The sequence below is a fragment of the Pavona decussata genome, unplaced genomic scaffold (genome assembly GCF_977016875.1).
Source record: "Pavona decussata unplaced genomic scaffold, jaPavDecu1.1 SCAFFOLD_32, whole genome shotgun sequence".
Lineage (NCBI taxonomy): Eukaryota > Metazoa > Cnidaria > Anthozoa > Scleractinia > Agariciidae > Pavona > Pavona decussata.
In genome coordinates, this window is record NW_028145455.1 from 2,837,501 (window position 1) to 2,857,824 (window position 20,324).

Consider the following 20,324-nt stretch of genomic DNA (forward strand, 5'->3'; position numbering starts at 1 on the left):
AAAGCGCAATTTCGGACCCTGAAGCTAAACGTAATCTAAAGGCTGGTTTCCATATGATCGCGGATCGCAGATCGCAATAAGGTCTGCGATCGTCTACGATCCTGCGATCGTGATCGCAGACGATCGCACAAGATAGAACCATGTTCTATCTAAAGGCTAGTTTCCATATGATCGCGGATCGCAGATCGTAATAACGTCTGCGATCGTCTGCGATCATATGGAAACCAGCCTTAATAAAGTAAAGAAAAATACAGTGTAAACCAACAAGTATTTTACCTCTTTGTCTGTCAATTCTGGAAGAAAGAAACAAGAAATTGACGTCAGGAAGACAACCTTGAAGAACAGACTGACCAACTTACAACATTTACTGTGTATTATATAAGCCAACATGTTCCGACTTGCTCTCTGTATACTCTACACGGTGTTACTTGCGATTGGAAGTAAACTTCTACACACCTGCTACGCAATCCAGACGTACGTTTATAGTTTCCTCATCTAGAAGAAAGAAAAGAGAACGATAGCTTTTCTTGGCAAGATGCTATCGCTGTTCTCTGTTTATCAGTTGAAGCCGACACCATCAGTTTGTTGGAATAATTTATTTATCCTCTTGTAACATCCTCCTTGCATTTTAAAAGGCTCTTTAACACTGTCCAGCTTGATAACGCCCTACATCAAGTTGCTTAGGCTGGAACCAAACATGGACAGGCTAACACTTTAATATCAAGAGAATATATATTTCTGTGTCAAAATCCCACGTATCAGTACAACGCGTGTTAATTTTTGAAGGTATGTCATATTGAAATTTACTACATAGACTTACATTATGTATCTACCCTACATTATGTGAATATATTTACCACATGGAGGTTGAAGAACATTTGATCTCAAAAGACGGGCTGTAAAAAATTAAAGAATCAAATCAATAGGAAAAATGTTTCGCAATACCACAGTTTCAGCAAAAAGCGAAAGAAGTAAACCTACCGGCTTCACGTGAAGTGAAACAAAATGAATGAAACACTTTTCTTATTATCTCCTCCATATCAGTGTCTTAACTGTGTAAAAATTTAACAGTAAAAGAGTTTCACTGGTCACATTACCTCCTCCAGATGTCTTTGTATGATTCAAAACTCCGTAAAGGCAGTGACCGCTTTTAGGGTCCCTGGCATTCTGAATGAGTTCTAAGTTCTTAGCAGTGGAGGCATCTGTCAAAAATACAGCAAGCACTACATTTAAGACATATGATACTTATTCAAAGTTCCGACCCCGGTTGTTCAAAGGATTGAGGATAAATATAGTCCAAAAAAGGCAGCAATTCAGGTTTCATTTTTTTGCTAAGCGTTGTGGATTGTAGTTGTCTTTTAATTAACGTTTTTTACGCATTTTTAACAGCTGGCAATAAGACGAGCTATAGCTTCATTGGCTCTTTTGCTGTTCTCACAAGAATCGGCACCCTGTAGCCAGTCCCAAGTCAATCTTTTGGCAGAGGTAGAATGTTAGAGCCGTGACGCGCGTGACTGCGTCAGGCACCGTTCCTACATATATTTCACTTCTCACAAATCTCACTTCATATATCTTGCGTTATAGCGGTGTAGCAAGGACAAAGCAAATGCCTTACCTATAATTGTTGTCTTCTCACTCCCTTTAAAGACAACTTTAACTGAACCAGGGGCGTACACAATGTTCTGTATAAACTCCACATACTTCAGCAAAGCCTGCACAATAATATTCAAATTGATAAGGTTATGATCAAGTGGTTTGACTATCCGGTCGCATATAAGGCCGCTTTTAATATGGAGTAGAAAACAGGTTCTTTAACTGGCTAGGATTTCCTTTCACTGAGTTAATTTATTGCTGAAAACTTTGTTCTTAGAAGTAAGGAAAACAACCCTTTTTCAATACTTACGGAAGCCGTTGCCAGACAGTAATACCTGAAATGCAAATAAAAAAATATGTATATAAAATGAAGACCTAAAAGCCTCGAAAACAGCTAATGAACTGCGCGCAAGCCTGGAAAGTTTTAAGTTTAGAAACATGTTTTACTAGTAACTGAAAGGCTAGACTAATCTGCATGTATTGGTGTGGAAAGCTATCCTGCTTAACCTTGACTTTTCAATTTTTCCACCATGTGTGTTTATTCAGATTGTCACGAGCCGCGTTTGGTTCGTGACACCTTGTGCTACTTCAACTTACTTTGAAGCTACCTCCATTTCTACGGTGTTGTATTCAGGAACGCAGAGTTGCTTCACGTACTCCAGACCTGAAATGGAACAAGACCATCAAACAAATCACTGCGAGTATTGTAACATCAGAACTTGACTCTGGGGTCGTTTTGCAGAAGGAGCTGGTAAGCATTAAATAAAGTCGTTTCTTGTTTCTCGTTTCTTTCTTTGTATCGGTCTCAATAAGAATCTATTTTTGAGCTCACTTGTTGAACAAGATAGTTATTATGATATACATTCATTCAATTATATTAAAATTTGTGAGTGAAGATCACTACAGGTGAAATTTGGCGTTTAAATCTAGCAGAAAGTTAAGTCGTCTCTAATGAAAAAGATAATTATACCTTTTGCTTCATTGAAATACTTTCTTTGTACTGCTGAAAGATTTGTATATGGAAGCTGATCACTTAGGAGCTTGAACAACGTCGACATATTTCCATTTTCACACGCTGTATTAGGCATGATTATCTAAACAGCAAAAGAGATCAGAACAACGAAGAAGTAAATTTAAGAAGTAAATGTCACTAGCATCGACGGAGTATTATTTCCAGCAAAGTGAGTTAAAAGAGAACTAGAAAATGAAGAAGAAGAAGAAGAAGAAGAGAAAGAAGAAGAAGAAGAAGAAGAAGAAGAAGAAGAAGAAGAAGAAGAAGAAGAAGAAGAAGAAGAAGAAGAAGAAGAAGAAGAAGAAGAAGAAGAAGAAGAAGAAGAAGAAGAAGAAGACAATTCAAACCCCTTAAAACAAATATGGCACACTTTTATTTATTTGGAAAACTTGGTTACTTCAGGAATCAAATTACTCTTTAATTAATATTTCAAGGCATACTTCCAGAGGTTCCAAAATCTGCAGTCGTGTTAACACCTTCACATAGGTCTGGTTATCTGAAAACTGTAACAAAAGAAAAGCATTACGATATTTTTAATTAGAAGCGCTGTCTTGAATTTAACAGTGCTATAACAGTGACAAAAGCTGTAACGTAGGATATCCAGTAAAGAACGCACTTTTTACTACTATTTTTAAAGAAGTGAATCCATACGCTAGGGCTTCACGACAACAGCAAAAGGCTTGTGATTTTCTGCTCATCTTTATGCTGTAGTATGCATGATGTTTTGCGGACTTACTTGTGAAAGAACAAGTTCTGGCTTCTTTAAGTCAATGCTGGCCATGCCAATCTCTCCTTTTGCCAGCCCACGCCCTTCTACAATTGCTAAAGGAATAAAAATTCGTGATTGCAGAAAATTTAGGTCAACAGGCCTCCCTGTTTAAGAGATACACGACAAGTAAAGTATAATGGAATTCTTGTGTTACAGTAAAAGCGAAAAGACATATATTGTTAACAACTCATATTTTGCATTGATGTGCGCAGCAAAGTTCCGCCCTTAATAATAGGGAGATCAAGCACCACGTTTACGACAAACGGCAAACGGCACAAATAGCCACAAGATCATGTTTATCCTAATATCTGCCACTCCCTGTTTTCAGTTTCTCAGAAAAAAATGAATAGTTTTACGTTAGTTTCAAAGTCCAGAATTATTTTCCACTATTCTCATCTATGTACTCATTTTTTGAAGAAAACATAAACGCGATTCTTACGTTTGCCGCAAATGTGGTGCTTTAAATCTCTCTCATACTTCTCAATCATTATTCCACTAATAATGAAACTTACCAACCACAACAGACGAAGGTGGCATACCAGGAGTGGTACTTGAGACATGTGGCGTGCGCCTTGTGCTGGGTGTCCTGTGGGAAGTACTGCTTGAAGTGACAAGACTCGGACCTGGAGCTGGTGTCCGAAGGGAGCCACCTGGAGTCTGTGCTCGACTAGAACTGTTGAAGAAGATGGCCGAGATTAAGAGCTTATAACATTCAAGGAGAAGTAGAGGATTAAAACTTCGGCCGTGCCAAAACTTTAGAACCACAGATACTTTCTTCTTTCTTTCTTGGAAAAAAATTCAGAAAGTTAAAAGTATTTTTCTTTTTTTATCAGGTGGTTGGAAAAAACATATTCTGAGAAGTATCATTCGCGTTCGTAGCAGCTTTCTTCGCGCCACTACCAACTATCTGATCAACTGGAATAGGTTACTTCTAGCGATAACAGTGGTCAAATCATAAATAGTACAATTACCATGTGCAGTTTATTTATAAGTGGAATATAAATGAAATATTTATACTGACTAACCTAGAACAGTTGTTTGCTGAAAGCGTCCTTGATGAGGTACTTGGAGCAGGCAGTAACAAGCCAGTAGCAGATCCCCCACTGAGAAATGAGCTGGTTGAGGCTGATCCGTGTACACCGGCCGTCCCAGAAGTAGAGGTGTCCAGCTCAAAGCCTGCATAAGTCGATAATTCATGAACTACTATATCATGATGTATGTTGTTGCAGTTTAACTTCAGTTTTTAAAGTGAGATGCTTGTTATCGGAATAATAATTAAAAAGAGCTAAAAGCTATTTAACTTGAACTTAAATATCAACGAACTGATGGTTCGAGCGAATATCGGTTTTTAAATCGGATATTGTAACTTGTAAAGATAATTAATTTTGCAGTTTTGATACTAGGTTCCCGAGATTTTTGTTGTCGAAATGATAAAAAAATTCGCTAACCTATCGTTGCCCTAGTAGAACGAATGATCAAGCTATTGAAATGTTGTCGTTTCACGTGTCTTGGATTGTCGTAAGGAAAGAAAGTAAGTTATATGAACGTTTTGCTATTAAAGGCTATTTAAGCAGCTTAAAGGCATTGTCACTTCATATACTTACTGTATTTAGCTTGTCTCATCCTTGAATTTTAGATCCCCGTTTTCCTTTGTTAGCGCAAATCGAATCGTCAAATTTAATGAGATAGAAGTGATAAATTCAACAGTCCTTCCTTTCAGAGAAATAGCACATTTTTTACAAGCCAGCAGACGTTTTTCAAGTGCTTTTTTTTATCGGAAGCAAAAGTTTGTTTTCGGATTTACACGATTTTTTTGGCGGGAAACTTGAAGCGGCTGCCACAGCGCGTACGCGCCGCGCGCTCCGAAAAATGGCGGGAAATGGAGTTACTTCAGTGACCGAATATTTCTCAAGTCACGAAAAATAAATGTACGGCAAATAAGCATTGCGTCAATTTTGGCGAAGTTGAAACATTTTCTATTTTGCATTATTTCTTTCCTTGTAATATTCTTCTACATTGTACACTGCACCTTTCAATGACCTTTATATTCAATAAACGCCAATAAACCCTTTAAACCCTACCAGGGTCCCACCCAACGAGACCATGAAACCAAAATAGTTATAAATTTTGTTTCCTGCATTCCCCCATCATTCTATGGCCTTTTCAAGGCGCACATTTGTGTAAGCTAACAAAATTTAATCCATTTGGATTCTTTAGCTGAAAATTTAAATCGCCGAAAATTTTAGAGAATGGAATCTTATTCCCCCGAATCTAAGAGCTGCTGCTAGCTTTCCGAAAATGCTAGCTGGCCGTTTTTTATTTTTATTTTACTTTACTTTCAACGACGTATTTGCCCAAAGAAAACAAGAGGGATTGGTTTTTCAGCGCTGAGAAAGTTTGAGGTGACCTTTCGCTAAAAAACGGTAGTTTTTCTTCACAATTTAACCCGAACAGATGAACCAAGCCGTTGGGTGCACCTGGTTCAGTACAGCAAAATGTCAAGGTTATTAGAGGCGGATCCAGACACAGGAGGGAGCGTTGATAATGTTCCAGAATTTAAGAAATCCGAGCTCTTCGAGAGCTCTGTTTCCCTGGCGGAAAGGAGGAGGCCAAGAGGCTCTCACCTGGATCCCCTATTGCAATTGCAAGTGTCCCACCAGCAAGGTAAACTCTAACTTTCTTCGGTAACCACATGATCTTGGCAAGGTTTTCGGAAATTGATGGGAAAAATGTTGACAGATGGGTAGGCTGGGATTACTAACGTACATTTTTCTGCCTATTTCCATAAGTGGTACGCACATTGAAGCTTTAGGTCCGTTTAACAAAGGCGACATTGCCCCATTAACTAGTTTTCTTTGTTGGTCAATATGCTCTTTATTGCCAAACGAGGACGTTTACAGTGCAAAAAGAATAGAGGAGAGTTGGTTAGAGTTATATGGCGAGACCATTTACGTGAGATATTGCTGTTGTTACTAACACTAAAGGACGACCAGACTACAAACCATTTCGCATAAATAAAACTAAAATAGTTACAATCACGTATACATATAAACAATGTAAGAAACGTGAATGTTTGCCTTCAAGGCACAAGTTTCAACGCTTGCGCATCGTTAGCGAGACTGGTGCTTCATTTCTCCGGCTATCAAAGCTCTTCGCTAATAACTTACGCAGCGAGCTCCTAGAAAGAGAAAATTCCATTCCAATGTTTTATAAGTCTGGCTTTTGCCGATTGTCCGCTTGTAACAATAATGCCCGGTCAAAAATTTACGAGCGACCCACAAGCCTGAGAGATCTGGGAACAAACAAAGACACGCAATGTACACTGGGATACGAAAATTCATCAAGCAGTCTCGGTCTCGGTTTCCATGGCTTCAGATGCAGGGTCGGCTGCTACATCCTCGTGAAACAGGAATTCTGTTTGGTATTCTTTGAGGAACTGGGCAGAACGCGCTTCGTCCAGAAACAAAGAATATACCCGCTTGATGTCATCATTATTAACCTCACTTCCCTAGGAGACAATAATAGAATAATTCAAAAAGGGGTTGATTTTCGAGCCCGATTCCCACTGAACCAAAAAAGGGCCAGTTGCTTACAAGCTTCCTGAACTTTGGGGTCCGTTAGCACATTGTGGCTTTTAGCTGGGGAGCAGGGATGGCTCAGTGGTGAGAGCACTTGCCTCCCACCAGTGTGGGCCGGGTTCGATTCCCGGTCTCGGCGTCATATGTGAATTGAGTTTTTTGTTGGTTCTCGTCCTTGCTCCGAGAGGTTGTTCTCCTGGTACTCCGGTTTTCCCCTCTCCTCAAAAACCAACATTTCTAAATTCCAATTCGATCTGGAGAGTGTCCCCAATTAGTGCTCTGCGCTAAATAATTTGACACTTAAATAAAGTGATTTAGCAGGGTTCTAATGGACCAGAGGTAGCGCACTTTAACTCTCCGGTATTTACGGGACCGAGTTAACATTTTTGCAAAGAAAACACAACTTCCCGGTATAGTAGGGACCTTCAGATTTGACAACGAGTACGAGATTTAGAACGAATACGATTTCTCAAATCTAGTTTGCTTGGTTTAGATAACCACTTGTCACACTAAAACTTGTTTCTAAGGTCTCCTTATCTGCTGGTAAACAAGGGAAAGGGGCGAGAGTTCTGGGGATGTGTCTGATTTGAAATTTGAACGTCGTACTCGTGCTCTGATCTGAAGGTCCCCAGTAACTAATAGGAGCACGCATGTTCCCATAAGGCGCCGGCTAAACAAACAAAACAAACAAACGAAAAAAAGAAAGAGGATTGAAGTAAAGGGAAATCGAGAATAACCAGAAATATCTCTTTGTGTTTTGCCGGATCATTTAATGGGAAGCTTTAGCAACGACGACGGCGACCGCAACGAAAACGTCACTGATGAAATGAATTCGCGTTTTTTCATACGTCGTGACGATTATTCCAACTCGCTTTAAATGTCAAATGCAGGTGAAATTTCCTGGAGTTGAATTCTTGGAGACCGCACCCACAAAAGCAGCGCCTACAAAATCGAGCTGCACGTATAATTGTCAGACGAGATAGCACCAGCGAAGCTCTCAAGACACTAGGATGGCCTAACTTAGAAACTATCAGGAAAAGGAACAAATCTATCTTAGTCTTCAAATGTCTTGATGATTTAGTGCCCCAGTATCTTTCTGATTATTTTAACAGAAACCACAGTTTCCATAGTTACAATACACGTCGGCGTGAAGACATTCATCCTTCAAGACCCAAACTTAGCCTCGGGAAGAGAACTTTTAGATACTCCGGAGCGATTTTATTTAATTCGTTACCTGAAACATACAAACGGGCAGCGTCCTTGGAGGCTTTGAAGCGACTGATGATGAAACACGATTTTGCATAGATTTTTTTCTTAGTGTGCAAATGTTTTTATTTATTTTTTCTATCCTATGATATTTTAACCCAAAAGTGTTTGAGTCATATATATTGTAATTTTTTTCTCATACCATAATAATAATAATAATAATAATAATAATAATAATAATAATAATAATAATAATAATAATAATAATAATAATAATAATAATAATAATAATTTTAGGTGTATACAGGGCCCCTCAGGATAACAGCCCCGTAGCTGATTGGGCCACCCTGTCTAAATAAAGTTCACTTACTTACTTACACCCCAGTTTAGAAAGAGAAAAAAAAATTGTCGTCGTGTGTTTACGTCCTCCACGAAACGTCCAATCAGGAAATTTCACGTCTTAGTAGTGCAGTGACGGCAAAGACATGTACCAAAAAGTGTAATGCAAAGTGCAGAATTGTTTAGGCCTATTGCTTTTTTGACGTTCTCGTTGTCGTCGCCGTCGTCGTTGCTAAAGCTCCCTAATGTTTTCAGACGACATTAAAGGAAACCTCCACTGATACGTTAAATCGTTGAAAATACAATCTAATTTTAAGTTTTGTTGGAAATCATGGAAATAATATTGCTGTGTCGGACAAAACAGGATTTGATTATCGCTCATTTTCGCTTTTAAATTTCCCGGGCGCCGCCATGTTGGATTTCATGACATAACACAGTTGCTCAATTGTTTCACACAAAAGAACTTCCGCTCACTGAAAATAGCGGCAACCGTATGACGTCATAAAATTCAAAATGGCGGCGCGTGGGAATTTAAAAGCGAAGATAGACGATAATCGTATCTAATTTTTAGCCGACACTTGAATGCTATTTTTACTTTTCAAACTAAAATTTAGAATTTAGACTTTCCCAACAATTTAACGTCAAAGTTTGTTGTTGTCAGAGTGAGGTTTCCCTTTGATGTATCAGGAGCTCCAAGAAACTGACCCCAGGCAAAAACCAACACACATCGCACGATCAATAAGCACGGCCAGTACCTTTCGTTTCCGGCACACCAGACTAGCGGCTGTGATGAGTTGGATGGAATATCTCAGCGACGTTTCCTGCGCAATTTTTGTCAGCAAGAATATAGCATCCTCCGACATTTCCACATCCTCTTCTTCGCATCTGCAAGACAATGCGTTATGACCTCACATGAATGTTCACAATCCGTGAGACTGCCGGTTAAAGTTTGTGAACTAGCCAATGAATGATAGATAGCCAACGGCGAGTTGGCTATAATCATCTCATATCCAACAAGCGCAAGTGGAATAATTGTTTTATTAAAACAACAACAAAGAAATGTGGAATTAGTTTAGACAATGATCCAGTTGTTAATATCCCAGGTTATCACAGGTTATTTCATGATTTCATGGGTTGGATAAGGTGGCTAATGGACATAAGCTGATGTCCAATCTCACCCTTGCACTTTAGTAATGTAAACTGCATTTGAATACGCATATAGAAAATGCGGTATATAAAAACCATTACGTTATAACCAAATAAGAAGTTCAAATGCCGACAAACGCGAAGAATTTTGACCTCATTTTTTTTTTTTTTTTTACCGCGTTCCTTTTGACCATGTTCATTTGTTTTAATATAAAGATTAGCGATCAAAGAACATGGCGTTTCGACGACTTCATGTCGTCATATTCAAATATATTGCATCTTTACTACATTTGATAATGACGACATACGTCGAAGCGTCATGTCCTTGGCTTTGATCGCTAATCTTTACATGTACCTTAAAATGTTCATCAAAATCTTCTGTTAAGCTTCATTCCACACAAATTCTCAACATAACCAGAAATGACCTCACTCGTAAGACATATCCAGTCTGAAATGTATTAAATTGCCTGAAGTATGCTAAAACGCATAAAATTAATAGTTAAAGATGTGTAGGTTTTAGGTGACAAACGTTGTTGCTTTACCGTATCGAGAGGATTTGTCGCAGATCCTTCTCTTGGTAAGGCGATGTGGAGATAATCAAGAGCCGATCCAGAAGATCAATGGGAATGCCGTGTGGGCTCTTGTAATTTGTTCCACGGATTCTGGAAAAGATAGAAACTATCAACACCTAATTTCTCCCAACAGTGTTAATAATTTGTTGAAGGAGAGGTAAGGAGAATATAGAAAACCATGAATAGAAGAACAGTGGAAGTATCACCGGAATTTAGTGTTATATCAAATAAACCTAAAGGTATTGCTCAAATTTGTTGTAGATTGTCACCCCAATGTACTAAAACTATCGATGAGTGTCTCTAGTCACAGATGGGCAGGGTTAGAATGGACTGCAACTTGAAGAAACGTTAGGCTAACTGTTTTCAAGTTCTTACGTTTTCGTTCCCAAAATGCACTAGACTAGGTCATGAGTTGTTCCTTTCAAGAATTCAGTTGTTTTTTTTTTTTTTGATGTTCTAGAATTATTTTGTAGCTAAGTGGAGGTGCACAACAAAAGGTCAAAATCCCCGTGATCCTTCCTCTTTAAGTCGAAAAAAAGGAAAATCCATGCACCTGAGATTAGTTGATAGAATCAACTTCTCAGGAGAACAACCTTACTTTGTGATTCCTCTGTTTGTGGCCATTATAAGGACTGGCGCCATGTCGTTTTCCAGAGCTCGGTTGAGGAAAGAGAAACACTCAATGTCGAGCATGTGAACTTCATCGATAAACAAAACCTAAAACAACAAATAGACAAAGACATTGTAAGAGGAGCTTGTTGGGCCGACCTGCACCGCTTGCAACGTCTTACATGGTTGTTCGAGAGGACAAAAGGACGAACAACAGAACAATGTTCCCAACCCTAAAAACAATGCAGCTACAGGTTATCAGGGTACTGTGAAAATAAAGCTTTTGAAAGGCCGCGGGTGCAGGTCTACTGAGCTTGTTTGACGGGGAAGTCGTTGCTTATTTTCGAAGGGATTTATATTTAGAATTTAATGACACTTGACTTTGATAAGAGCGAACAGGTGCAATTCAATAAAACGTTAACACTTGTACTTTACAAACTGGGTCCTTGTTTTTACACACTGACGCAAAAGCGAGTTCGATAAACAGTTTGAGTTAAAAGAAGCATGCTTTACATCTTTTGACAAGGTTTATTGAAATCGTTTCTTACCAGCGCTTGTAAAGACAAGGTCCTGCTTTTTAGGTACAGGTGTAAAACTTATATTGAATTACGTGGTGAAAGTGTTAAATGCACACGTACATGTAACCAATGAAGCGTTTCAAGATTCCTTACCCCTGGTACAATATCAGCTTTCCCTTCTTCTCTCCATTCCGCTACTTTAGCATTGATCTGCTCCCGAACCTCTCCCTTGATTTCGCCAGTGTCGCCTTTAGGGATGAAACAGATGTTCAGCTGCATAAATTCTACGTAAGGTTATCATCTTGAGTTGCACTATCTGGACAATGGCATGCACAAAGCTGCTCTGCATACAGGGTCCATTGCACCCTCCATATTGCCGCAATTACAGTGTACCACATAATCACCCGCGACTTGCCCCCGTCTGGCCTTGTAGCTCAGCCGGTAGAGCAGCGAACAATCAAATCTGGAGGTCAAAGGTGTTTTCTTTGCCTCGTGTAGTATCCCACTTCCTTACAAGAGCTAAGGCTCAATGGGAAATTCATGGGTAGTAGTAGTAAGTAGTTGTAGAGTAGCGTATAAACGCTAGTATCTCCGAGCAATAAATACGATGAAAAATCTATGTATAATTAAAAAAAAAAAAAATCAAATAAACATGCTATAGAATTATTCGTAGAATACAATAAATAAAGATTAGGAGTAGTCAATAAGCTAGTCTACAAAGTCTAGGCAGTTGTTTCTAAAATAGGTTGCGCTAGTGGTACGGTAGTTCTTAAGTCATCGCTCAACATATTCCATAATTTGGGCGCAAGAAATTTCACTTCACTTCTAAAGCACTACAACATATACTGCAGTTAATTCTCTGATCCATCATTTCTGTCATTAGGTCTTGCAGCCCAACATTCATTGAGCCACTGGAAAAACTTACGTTGATAAGTTGAAAGCGAGCAGTCTCTTTCCTCTCCTAAGTTCTGTCACGCTCGCGCGATTTTTAGCGAGCGGTGATTCCTCTCTCTCCCCAATCCCTCCTTTTTCACTTTTCTAATTTGCATAATTTTACGGTCACTTTGCGCGCGTGATCTGAGAAAAAAGTACGACTGCTCGCAGTCTAGTTGATAACGGGCTTATATCTTAGGCCCCATCTCATGGACACAAGCCCTCTGGAATCCCCAAAAGGGACCCAGTAGGCCCTTAATAGAATTTCCATCAAAAATCCCCTTCAAACAAAAACTTAACAAAATTTCTTTTAAAGGTGCAAGGAACTTTACCGTACCTGAAAAAAGAGCCAGGAATCCCTGTGTTCTGCTGTTGATGACATCAATTTCATGAAGAGTAACGGTATGAACGACTTCTTTTCTCTTCTGTATTTCTCCCTCAGGACACTGAACAAACCTGGTCTATTAAAAAGCAAGTAAAACAACTGCTAGTTAGCTACTGTACTCACTAAGAACTTCAAAAAAATATCGGGTGTGCAAGTACAGGGAGTGTACAGCTGTACATGTACATGTACATGTATTTTGTTACTTATGTGCAGGTCAGTATCCCATCCCCTGAGCATTATTTATTGTGCCTGGGGAGTGTGGCATTTGACGCAAAAGGCCTTCCAGAGAGTGAGGGATTTTAACTTTACCTGGGTGGGGCAGGAATTTGAATCTGAGTTGTCAAGTTTACTCCTTTCTTCTTGTCTGGTGGAATACATGTGGTTCCTGATCCATGGTGGAGTTCAAGGAGAAAAAGTGATTGTCGCTTTGGTGAGAGATTGGTCCACCGAAAAGGGTCTCCACAAGCTTTGCAGTGTTCTTGAAGGTATGCATAGAAAATTTGATTGAATTTGAATGAACCAGTTTCCAAATAGTGTACACCAGAAACTGAAACATTAAAATTTTGTTTTAAGGGAGGGACACTTGAGTGTCAAATTTGGCACTCGGATAGGGCATTATTTTAAATGGGTTTTTAGTCCTATGGGGTGGGAATTTTGAACAAACCAATTTCCAAAAGTTTAAATGCTGGGGAGGCAGGAGGGGAAAGAGTGAAGTTTCGACCTGATTGTGAGGAGGAGCCAAATAAACAAACTCAGAGTAGCTTACCTGTGGTCCCATAGCATCATAATCTCTGGCTCTGTTGAATGAGCGCCCAAGCTTTGATACTTTCCCTGTTGCTTTGTCAATGGTTATGATGTCTCTGAAAACACAGACAACAAATACATTTAAGCCAAAGAATAAATTATTTATTGTTAAAACTAATAACAGTGAACCATACATACACATTTAAATTGAACTGTTCAGTGCCATCCTGATACACTGAGTTTCTTTGAAAAAATACCCACAGGATTCCTTTCAAATATTCCAATTCTAATGTACATTGTAAAGTTTAAGCTGAAAAATTAGATACTGTTTGCAACTAAAAGATGAAGTTTCCGTCTTTCTCACTACGTTCGTAGGAAGGAAAATAATTTTCCTTCTCCAGTATGCTAACGCATAAAACACAATACAACAATGTAAAGGCAGGCAGAGTGCAAACACTTGCCAGAGACTCCACACGCTAACACCAAAGTGTTAGTGCAAAGAATTAAATGTTCACGCTAAACTTCCGAAAGAAAATTACATTTTCTTACATGTCCACCAGTATCGACAAAGGAAAGTTACAGTACAGATGAAGTAGTAATTTCTTACCCAGCCTGTACTTTTTCTTTTGTGAGTGATTCTATCATCTTTGTTCCAAGGTCGTACACTGTTTCCATTTCTGTTGTTTTCAGTGTAAGTTTGCCAACTTTGGCTCCCTATAGAAAAAACGGAGAGGTGTAATAAAGAAAACCAATCATGATTGAATTGACAGTATTCTGAACACAGTCAAAGCAGTGTGGGTCTACCATAGAGAATGGATAACTAGAATTATTAGTTCTTGAACAGGTAGGGAAGGATTTGGAAATGAAAACAGAAGATGAACTTTTTAAACATTATTGCATGTCATGTATGCCACTTTGTTGGACTCCATGAATGATATTGACATGCCTTGTACATAGTCTCTTGCAAGAGACTACCCTTGCCACCATGTTTAACTAAAGATTTGTTAATGTTTCTTAGATGTCTTAGTGATATTTTAAGGGGTTGCGCCTCACATGGGACTCGTTGTCCCGTTTTGTGCAAATACACTTTGGACTACTCATTTTGTTTCTTGTATTTCCGTTTTGGTTCTTTGTATTGCCTTATTTTGATGTGCCAAATTAAGCTGATAAAAATTAACAAAAAATAAAAATAAATAAAATAACTTTTGGTTGAGTTAATGAAACATTGATAACATTGTTTTTGTTGAAGTCTCCTTGACCACTGATAACACACCAGACAGTGCACGCCTGAATCTCCCCTGAATAGCTTAGACCACTGTCAAAACAGCATTGATCAATGTACTGTACATTAGGGCAGGACCTTCTTGGGGTTTAAATTGAAGCTTTTCCCAACTTACACTGGTGTCATTGAAAATTATGAGAAATACATCTACATCTATATCACCAGGCTTACAACATAACATCACATTTCTTCTTAAGTTACTTACTGTTCCACTTGCAGGCCTGTCAATTTGAATTTCAACCACTTCACCTTCTATGATCTCAGTTTCCTCCCTGGTAAAAATACAAATTGTTAAAATTGAATCAACTAATGCACAGTTGACTTTTATTGACCTAATAGAGACTGTTGAGCAGAGCTTAAACATTTATGCTGGGATTATTATAAGGATTTGAGATTTCCAAGAGGAAAACTGAGAGTGAGTTGTAATTAATCGTAAACTCAAGTATCTTGAGAATTTAAAATGAATGCAAACTCACTTTATACGAACACCAATGGACCTTCTGAATGCCTGTGTGAGAGCTTCTGTTTTGCCCATCTCTAGTGAATAAATTTCACTGCCAGCTATGGCTGTAAAAGGAGTGTCAGGGCCAAGGGACTGCGCCATACCTAGAAATTCATTAACTTTGTTAACAATCATGTTCTCCTCAATAAAGATGCAACCTGCTACCTGAATAATATTATAAAACATCTTGTGATGCATTTCAAAGTCAAATTCCTCAGTACAGGTACATGTAATCTAGTTGTTGTGTGTGCAATTTACAGCATTTTTATGAAACTTCTCGTGGCAATATTTAATAACACAACTTTTACAGTGGTTTTTACTGTTATTATTATTATTATTATTATTATTATTATTATTATTATTATTATTATTACTATTATTAAACAGTTCAATTTTACCCATAGCAATAGCTGTTTTTCCAGTGCCAGGCTGCCCTGCAATCAACACCGCACGTCCAGCAATCTTTCCTTCCTATAAAAGCAACATTATTTTTTAGCAGTCAACCATTAAAGGAAAACTTCAGTATCCAAATTATTGCAATGCAATAAGAACTCCGAAGAGGAAGGGAGGTGGTGGGTCCAACAAATTATCCCCCTCCCACCCCCCAAAAAACAAAACAAAAACACAACAACAAAAATGCAAAAAATAACCCCTTTCCTAGGATAAGGGGTAAAAGATTTCATGTACACTATAAGCATACCTTGATCATTTCTAAAATGACTCCAGCAGCTCTTCTGGCAGCGACCTGACCAACCATTCCCTGAGAAACCTGAAGAAAAATTATTTAATGATACATGTAAGCCAAGGAGGATAAGCACGAGAAAATAGAATAAAATTTTAAAGGGGTGCATCAGTGGCAACCTCAACATAAAGTGCACATTACAATCACATGATTAAAAACAATAACTAATTAAGTCTTACACTGTATGGCAAATATTAACTGAAGGCTTTTTGGTCTTGTTCGTACATGTAGTTGCAGACTTGCCATTTTTATTGGGAGATGAAAAACTCATGTTATAGATAAGAATACAAAAAGTCAACAAAGTGAATCTTTTACACAGCCAGTACTTTGATGAGGAAATTGAAACTTTGTTGAGTAGTGCAGTTAGCAGCCATTTGATGCTATTTCATCAGAAACACCTTTAACAGCAGAGTGAAATCTTATTTCACTAGAGCTGTCTGGTCACCATATACAGGTATACAACTGTACATAGTAACTACTGGATAATAATAATACTGTCTGAAAAGTGAAAAAGGCTAACCTGTCTAGCTTCCAGCGCATCATCTAATCCAAGACCACGAATGTGTGAATGAGCTCCTATAAGTAACAAAAAAGTAACTGTTTAGAAATTTCTTGAAATGTTGTAGCGAGAAAAGCCATCTGAGAAGTTTTCGGTTGATATTGTCAATCACTGTAAATACTTGCAGATGTGTGCCACCCTCACTTAAACAATGCTTCATTTAAAATCCTTATCACTATTCACCAAAACAAAAATAGATTTTTATGTTATCACTCTCTCATGGATGAATGGCAAAACTGTGTAAAAAAAATCTTTGAATTTAAATGCATGACCAAAAAAAAAATAATGGATTATGTATACAGCATACATAAATGGGTACATCCTTTTTAAATGTGCCATCAGCTTAGTCTGAAATGTCAGCTGTCTTCTACCCCTGACCCACAGGGGTGCACAAGTTAGGGGGAGGAGATGGCTGACATTTCAGACTACCATCAGCTGGGAATTTTGCTGCCTGTAATTGAAGGGCTCAGTGCATAACCAGCCTATTCTCGGTTTTCACTGTCACGCCATTGAAAAAAAAATCGAAACCATTCCATGAATGAAGTCAAGAAATTGACATGGTATAGAGGATAAATAATTAAGGCATCTGTCCAAGTGTCAGGTCTGTGCGGTATTCGGTACTCGAGTTATTTGACAAAATGTTCCACATAAATTTATAGAGCTTAGTATGGAGATGTTGTGGTTCAATTTTATCCTTGGTTTAATTTTTATTTCCCATTGTTTTAAACTCATTATCATACATTACCATACCCCAAAATAAAGGGAAATAAAAATTAAACCAAGGATAAAATTGCACCACAACAGAGACTCCATGTTTGTGTCCGTCTGAGGGGCACAAACATGGCGGCCGGAAATACGAAAAAACATCTGGAGTTCACTTTTGCCAGAAAAGAGGTTTGTTTGCCCTTGTGAATTTTCGAATATATATTTCCCCTCAAACTTAAATTGTTTAGAATGCTGAAAATCACCCGAAGAGTCATTTTTAAGATACGGAAAGCTCTGTTACGGCCGTCCTCCTTATGTCACACACGATGGAAACTTGGAAATTGAAACTGTTCTATTTTCAAAAGGAAGCACGACATCGAGCTAAGAAATCGTGAACAGACATATTTTTAGGTAATCTTTCCTTGAATGAAGGTAAAAGTTTTGTAGGCCTCCAAGTTTTGAATTCTAGAATTTGGTGACGTCACGTGAAAACCAAGAATACTGCTTCTTAGATTGCTTTTTGTTGTTTTAGCATGTGGCCCTTCACGTGGGAATGTGGGCCATCACTGAGGCAGAGCAAAAAAGCACTAGAGGTCGATTATGAAAGGGGCCCTTCTTGTATTGAGAGAAACTCCATTACTCCTGCTTACTTCACATAGGATTTTTTGCTTTTTTTGGATGTAGCATCTAAAGGGGAAGGCCCTTACAGCCTGCTACTCTTGCTATAATGCCTACTATTAAAGAGTAACTACATAAATTGTATGTAACATTTCAGACTGTGTGTGCCTTCATGTAGCAAGTATTTTGTGTCCTTCTTGTACAGTATAGAGTGTTTTCACATGACGTCACGGCGGCCATGTTGGTGTCCCAAAACAAAGAAATGGCGGCCATGTTGGTGTCCCAAACTAAACCTCTGGGAATTGAACTCTATTTTTATGCAAATACTTTCTTTTGTTTCAGTAAACCAATATGGCCGGTAGTCACGTGAATGAAAACACTCTATACTCATGTACAGTTGTACAGTCCTTTGCAAATTACTGTTTCCACTACTTCTGTAACCACATAACAAAAATTTAAAAACAATAACTGATATTTACTGTAATAGTCACTAACCTATTCTTTCAATTCTTGTTATGTCCCTGACTTCTTGGACTTTCTGTGCTGCAGCCTGCAAAGGAAGGTATTTACATATGTATACTGAATGTAGGTTACCAGGCAAATATTGTAAACCGCAGTCAAGTTCTACCCATAAATGTACCTGTGTTGTCACAGAGATACATGTATGTGATAGTAGCATGACTTAGTCATTGGATACATTATTTAAATGTAAGTTATGCGACAAAAAATCCTGAAAACTGTGCAATTGCTTAATTGATCATTTTATACTTTGTTATATAACAAAGTATAAAATGATGAAGTACAAAATCTGTACTTTACATACAATGTATATAAAATGTACAAATACTTAATTTAAAAAAGTATGACTTAACCACTTAACCAAGACACTGAGTACAAAATATCTGCACCCAGTTGTTCAAATAGTGGATAACTTTATCCACTGGATAAGTCACTAGCTAGCGGAGCACGCAAACGACTCCAACTAACGCTTTTGGCAAGTTCTCCACACAATCTCGTACTTGAATTTGACATATGCTTCAATCCTTTCCACAAATTATAGGGCTATCGGGAAAAATCTTGCACACATGTTATCTACCGGATAGTGACGTATCCAGTGGATAAAATTATCCGCTCTTTGAACAACTGGGGCCTGAAAGATAATTAATATGAAGTTGCACAAGTGCAAATCAACTTCATACTCCCAGAAATGATGTGGTTTGTGTTTAAAAATACCTTGATATTCGTGTTCCAGTACAAGGCCCTTACTCTACATGATGCTACACAGTGGAGGATTTGAGCTAGAATATTGGCATTCTGTGTGTTGTGTTTTATCTTTTTGGCAGGTTAGATTTCTTTGGTTCAGCATTTTTGAAACATTTTTCCAGGCAATGAACAAATATAAAGCCGAATGGAATAAAAAATTTGTTAAAACACTGACAGGATCTTCAAAATGTCTGGCTATGATTATTATTTTTAAATTTCTTTATACAGTGCGCGTGCAAAGTATTCTTTTGACAATCCTTCAGTTTCAACAATGTTTTAAGATCAAATTGCACTTTCGCCTCTACTAATCTACAGCTTCTTGTAAGTTGTTGCTAGCTCTTCTATTTATTCTATAGCAGAGTTTTGTGAGCTTCATTTTGTGTTGTTTGAACTAAAGTGCACCTTTACCTTGTAGTGTTATATAAATTTTCTGGATGTTTGATAGTCTCCTGGCTGCCTTTTGGATTAGCCCAGGAAATCCATTTCCAATCAAATTGCATTGTAAGAGCCACTCAGATAATTTTTAATTTACACGGTGTGATTATCAGTAATGAGGACCACAGAGGTGTTGCTGGCTGGTTTTTTTGTTAGGAAAGCAAGCAAATGTGCAAAAACTACGTTGTTTTCCATCGAAGTAAGTTTGAACTAGCTGCATCAATTTAGTTCACGATAATGACAATATGGTACCTCAGCAAAGCCGATGAATAAAATGCATGCATGCAAAATGATTAATAAGCTCGAATTGCCCATTGCAATTTCAAAAATCTCCATTTCAAAGTATTGTCTTGGTATTGAAACTAATCAGCATTTTAAAAAAAAACAGAAACTTAGTAGTTTAACAAAGAAAAAAGAATCTGAATAATTTCAATTCTGCTCTAGCTAGACGGTGTAACTGTGACTAAGTTGAAAGTGTCAGTCGTGCAGTGTCAGATCGATCAACCACAAAGTGAGAATTTTACGTATTTTGACCAGATCTGGTTCGATTGTAAAAGTATAAAGAACGAAGCTTGTTTCATAACACAACATTAAGCGGTAATCTTAAAGAAATGATCAGTTTTTTGAGCAGAAAAGAAAGAAATTCTTATTCTGCACATGGTTACTTACCGCCGCCATTTTGAACGCTTGCAGAGATCGTCTAGTAACCAGTCTATCGACTGATGGAATGTCGCGGTTGGGACGCGAAAATTTCCGATTTCCGAAGTCATTTTCGAACCCTTTTTCGAAGAGCCTCCGAAGTTTCCCAAAGCTT

The 20,324-nt window shown here is 38.1% G+C and overlaps 2 protein-coding genes across 4 annotated transcripts in view; both read right to left on the reverse strand.

Moving 5' to 3' along the window:
* The window catches only part of LOC146484650 (mutS protein homolog 4-like), a 23,693-nt gene extending 18,432 nt beyond the window's left edge, over positions 1-5,261 (reverse strand). The window contains exons 1-13 of one of the 3 annotated variants that reach the window (XM_085104737.1): positions 4,979-5,249; positions 4,400-4,550; positions 3,887-4,047; positions 3,342-3,427; positions 3,046-3,108; positions 2,564-2,687; positions 2,191-2,257; positions 1,904-1,928; positions 1,616-1,712; positions 1,098-1,202; positions 858-896; positions 457-495; positions 277-293 (exon numbers count right to left, since the gene is read on the reverse strand). In XM_085104737.1, the coding sequence (XP_084960863.1) occupies positions 277-293; positions 457-495; positions 858-896; positions 1,098-1,202; positions 1,616-1,712; positions 1,904-1,928; positions 2,191-2,257; positions 2,564-2,687; positions 3,046-3,108; positions 3,342-3,427; positions 3,887-4,047; positions 4,400-4,550; positions 4,979-4,997 (993 nt within the window). In that variant the 5' untranslated portion in view covers positions 4,998-5,249. Of the gene's footprint in view, positions 1-276; positions 294-456; positions 496-857; positions 897-1,097; positions 1,203-1,615; positions 1,713-1,903; positions 1,929-2,190; positions 2,258-2,563; positions 2,688-3,045; positions 3,109-3,341; positions 3,428-3,886; positions 4,048-4,399; positions 4,551-4,978 lie in introns of all 3 variants that reach the window. The other 2 variants (XM_085104738.1, XM_085104739.1) reach the window with 2 other exon arrangements.
* A 962-nt stretch (positions 5,262-6,223) lies between these two features.
* LOC146484651 (ruvB-like 2) lies at positions 6,224-20,221 on the reverse strand. Its single transcript, XM_085104746.1, has 15 exons — positions 20,180-20,221; positions 18,308-18,362; positions 16,451-16,506; positions 15,889-15,957; positions 15,587-15,659; positions 15,163-15,292; positions 14,892-14,958; positions 14,012-14,118; positions 13,427-13,520; positions 12,613-12,736; positions 11,496-11,590; positions 10,814-10,932; positions 10,186-10,305; positions 9,253-9,382; positions 6,224-6,882 (listed from the first exon to the last, which is right to left on the reverse strand). Exons 1-15 carry the CDS (start codon positions 20,186-20,188, stop codon positions 6,715-6,717), a joined length of 1,416 nt encoding a protein of 471 aa, XP_084960872.1. The 5' UTR covers positions 20,189-20,221; the 3' UTR covers positions 6,224-6,714.
* Between the last annotated feature and the right edge of the window lie 103 nt (positions 20,222-20,324).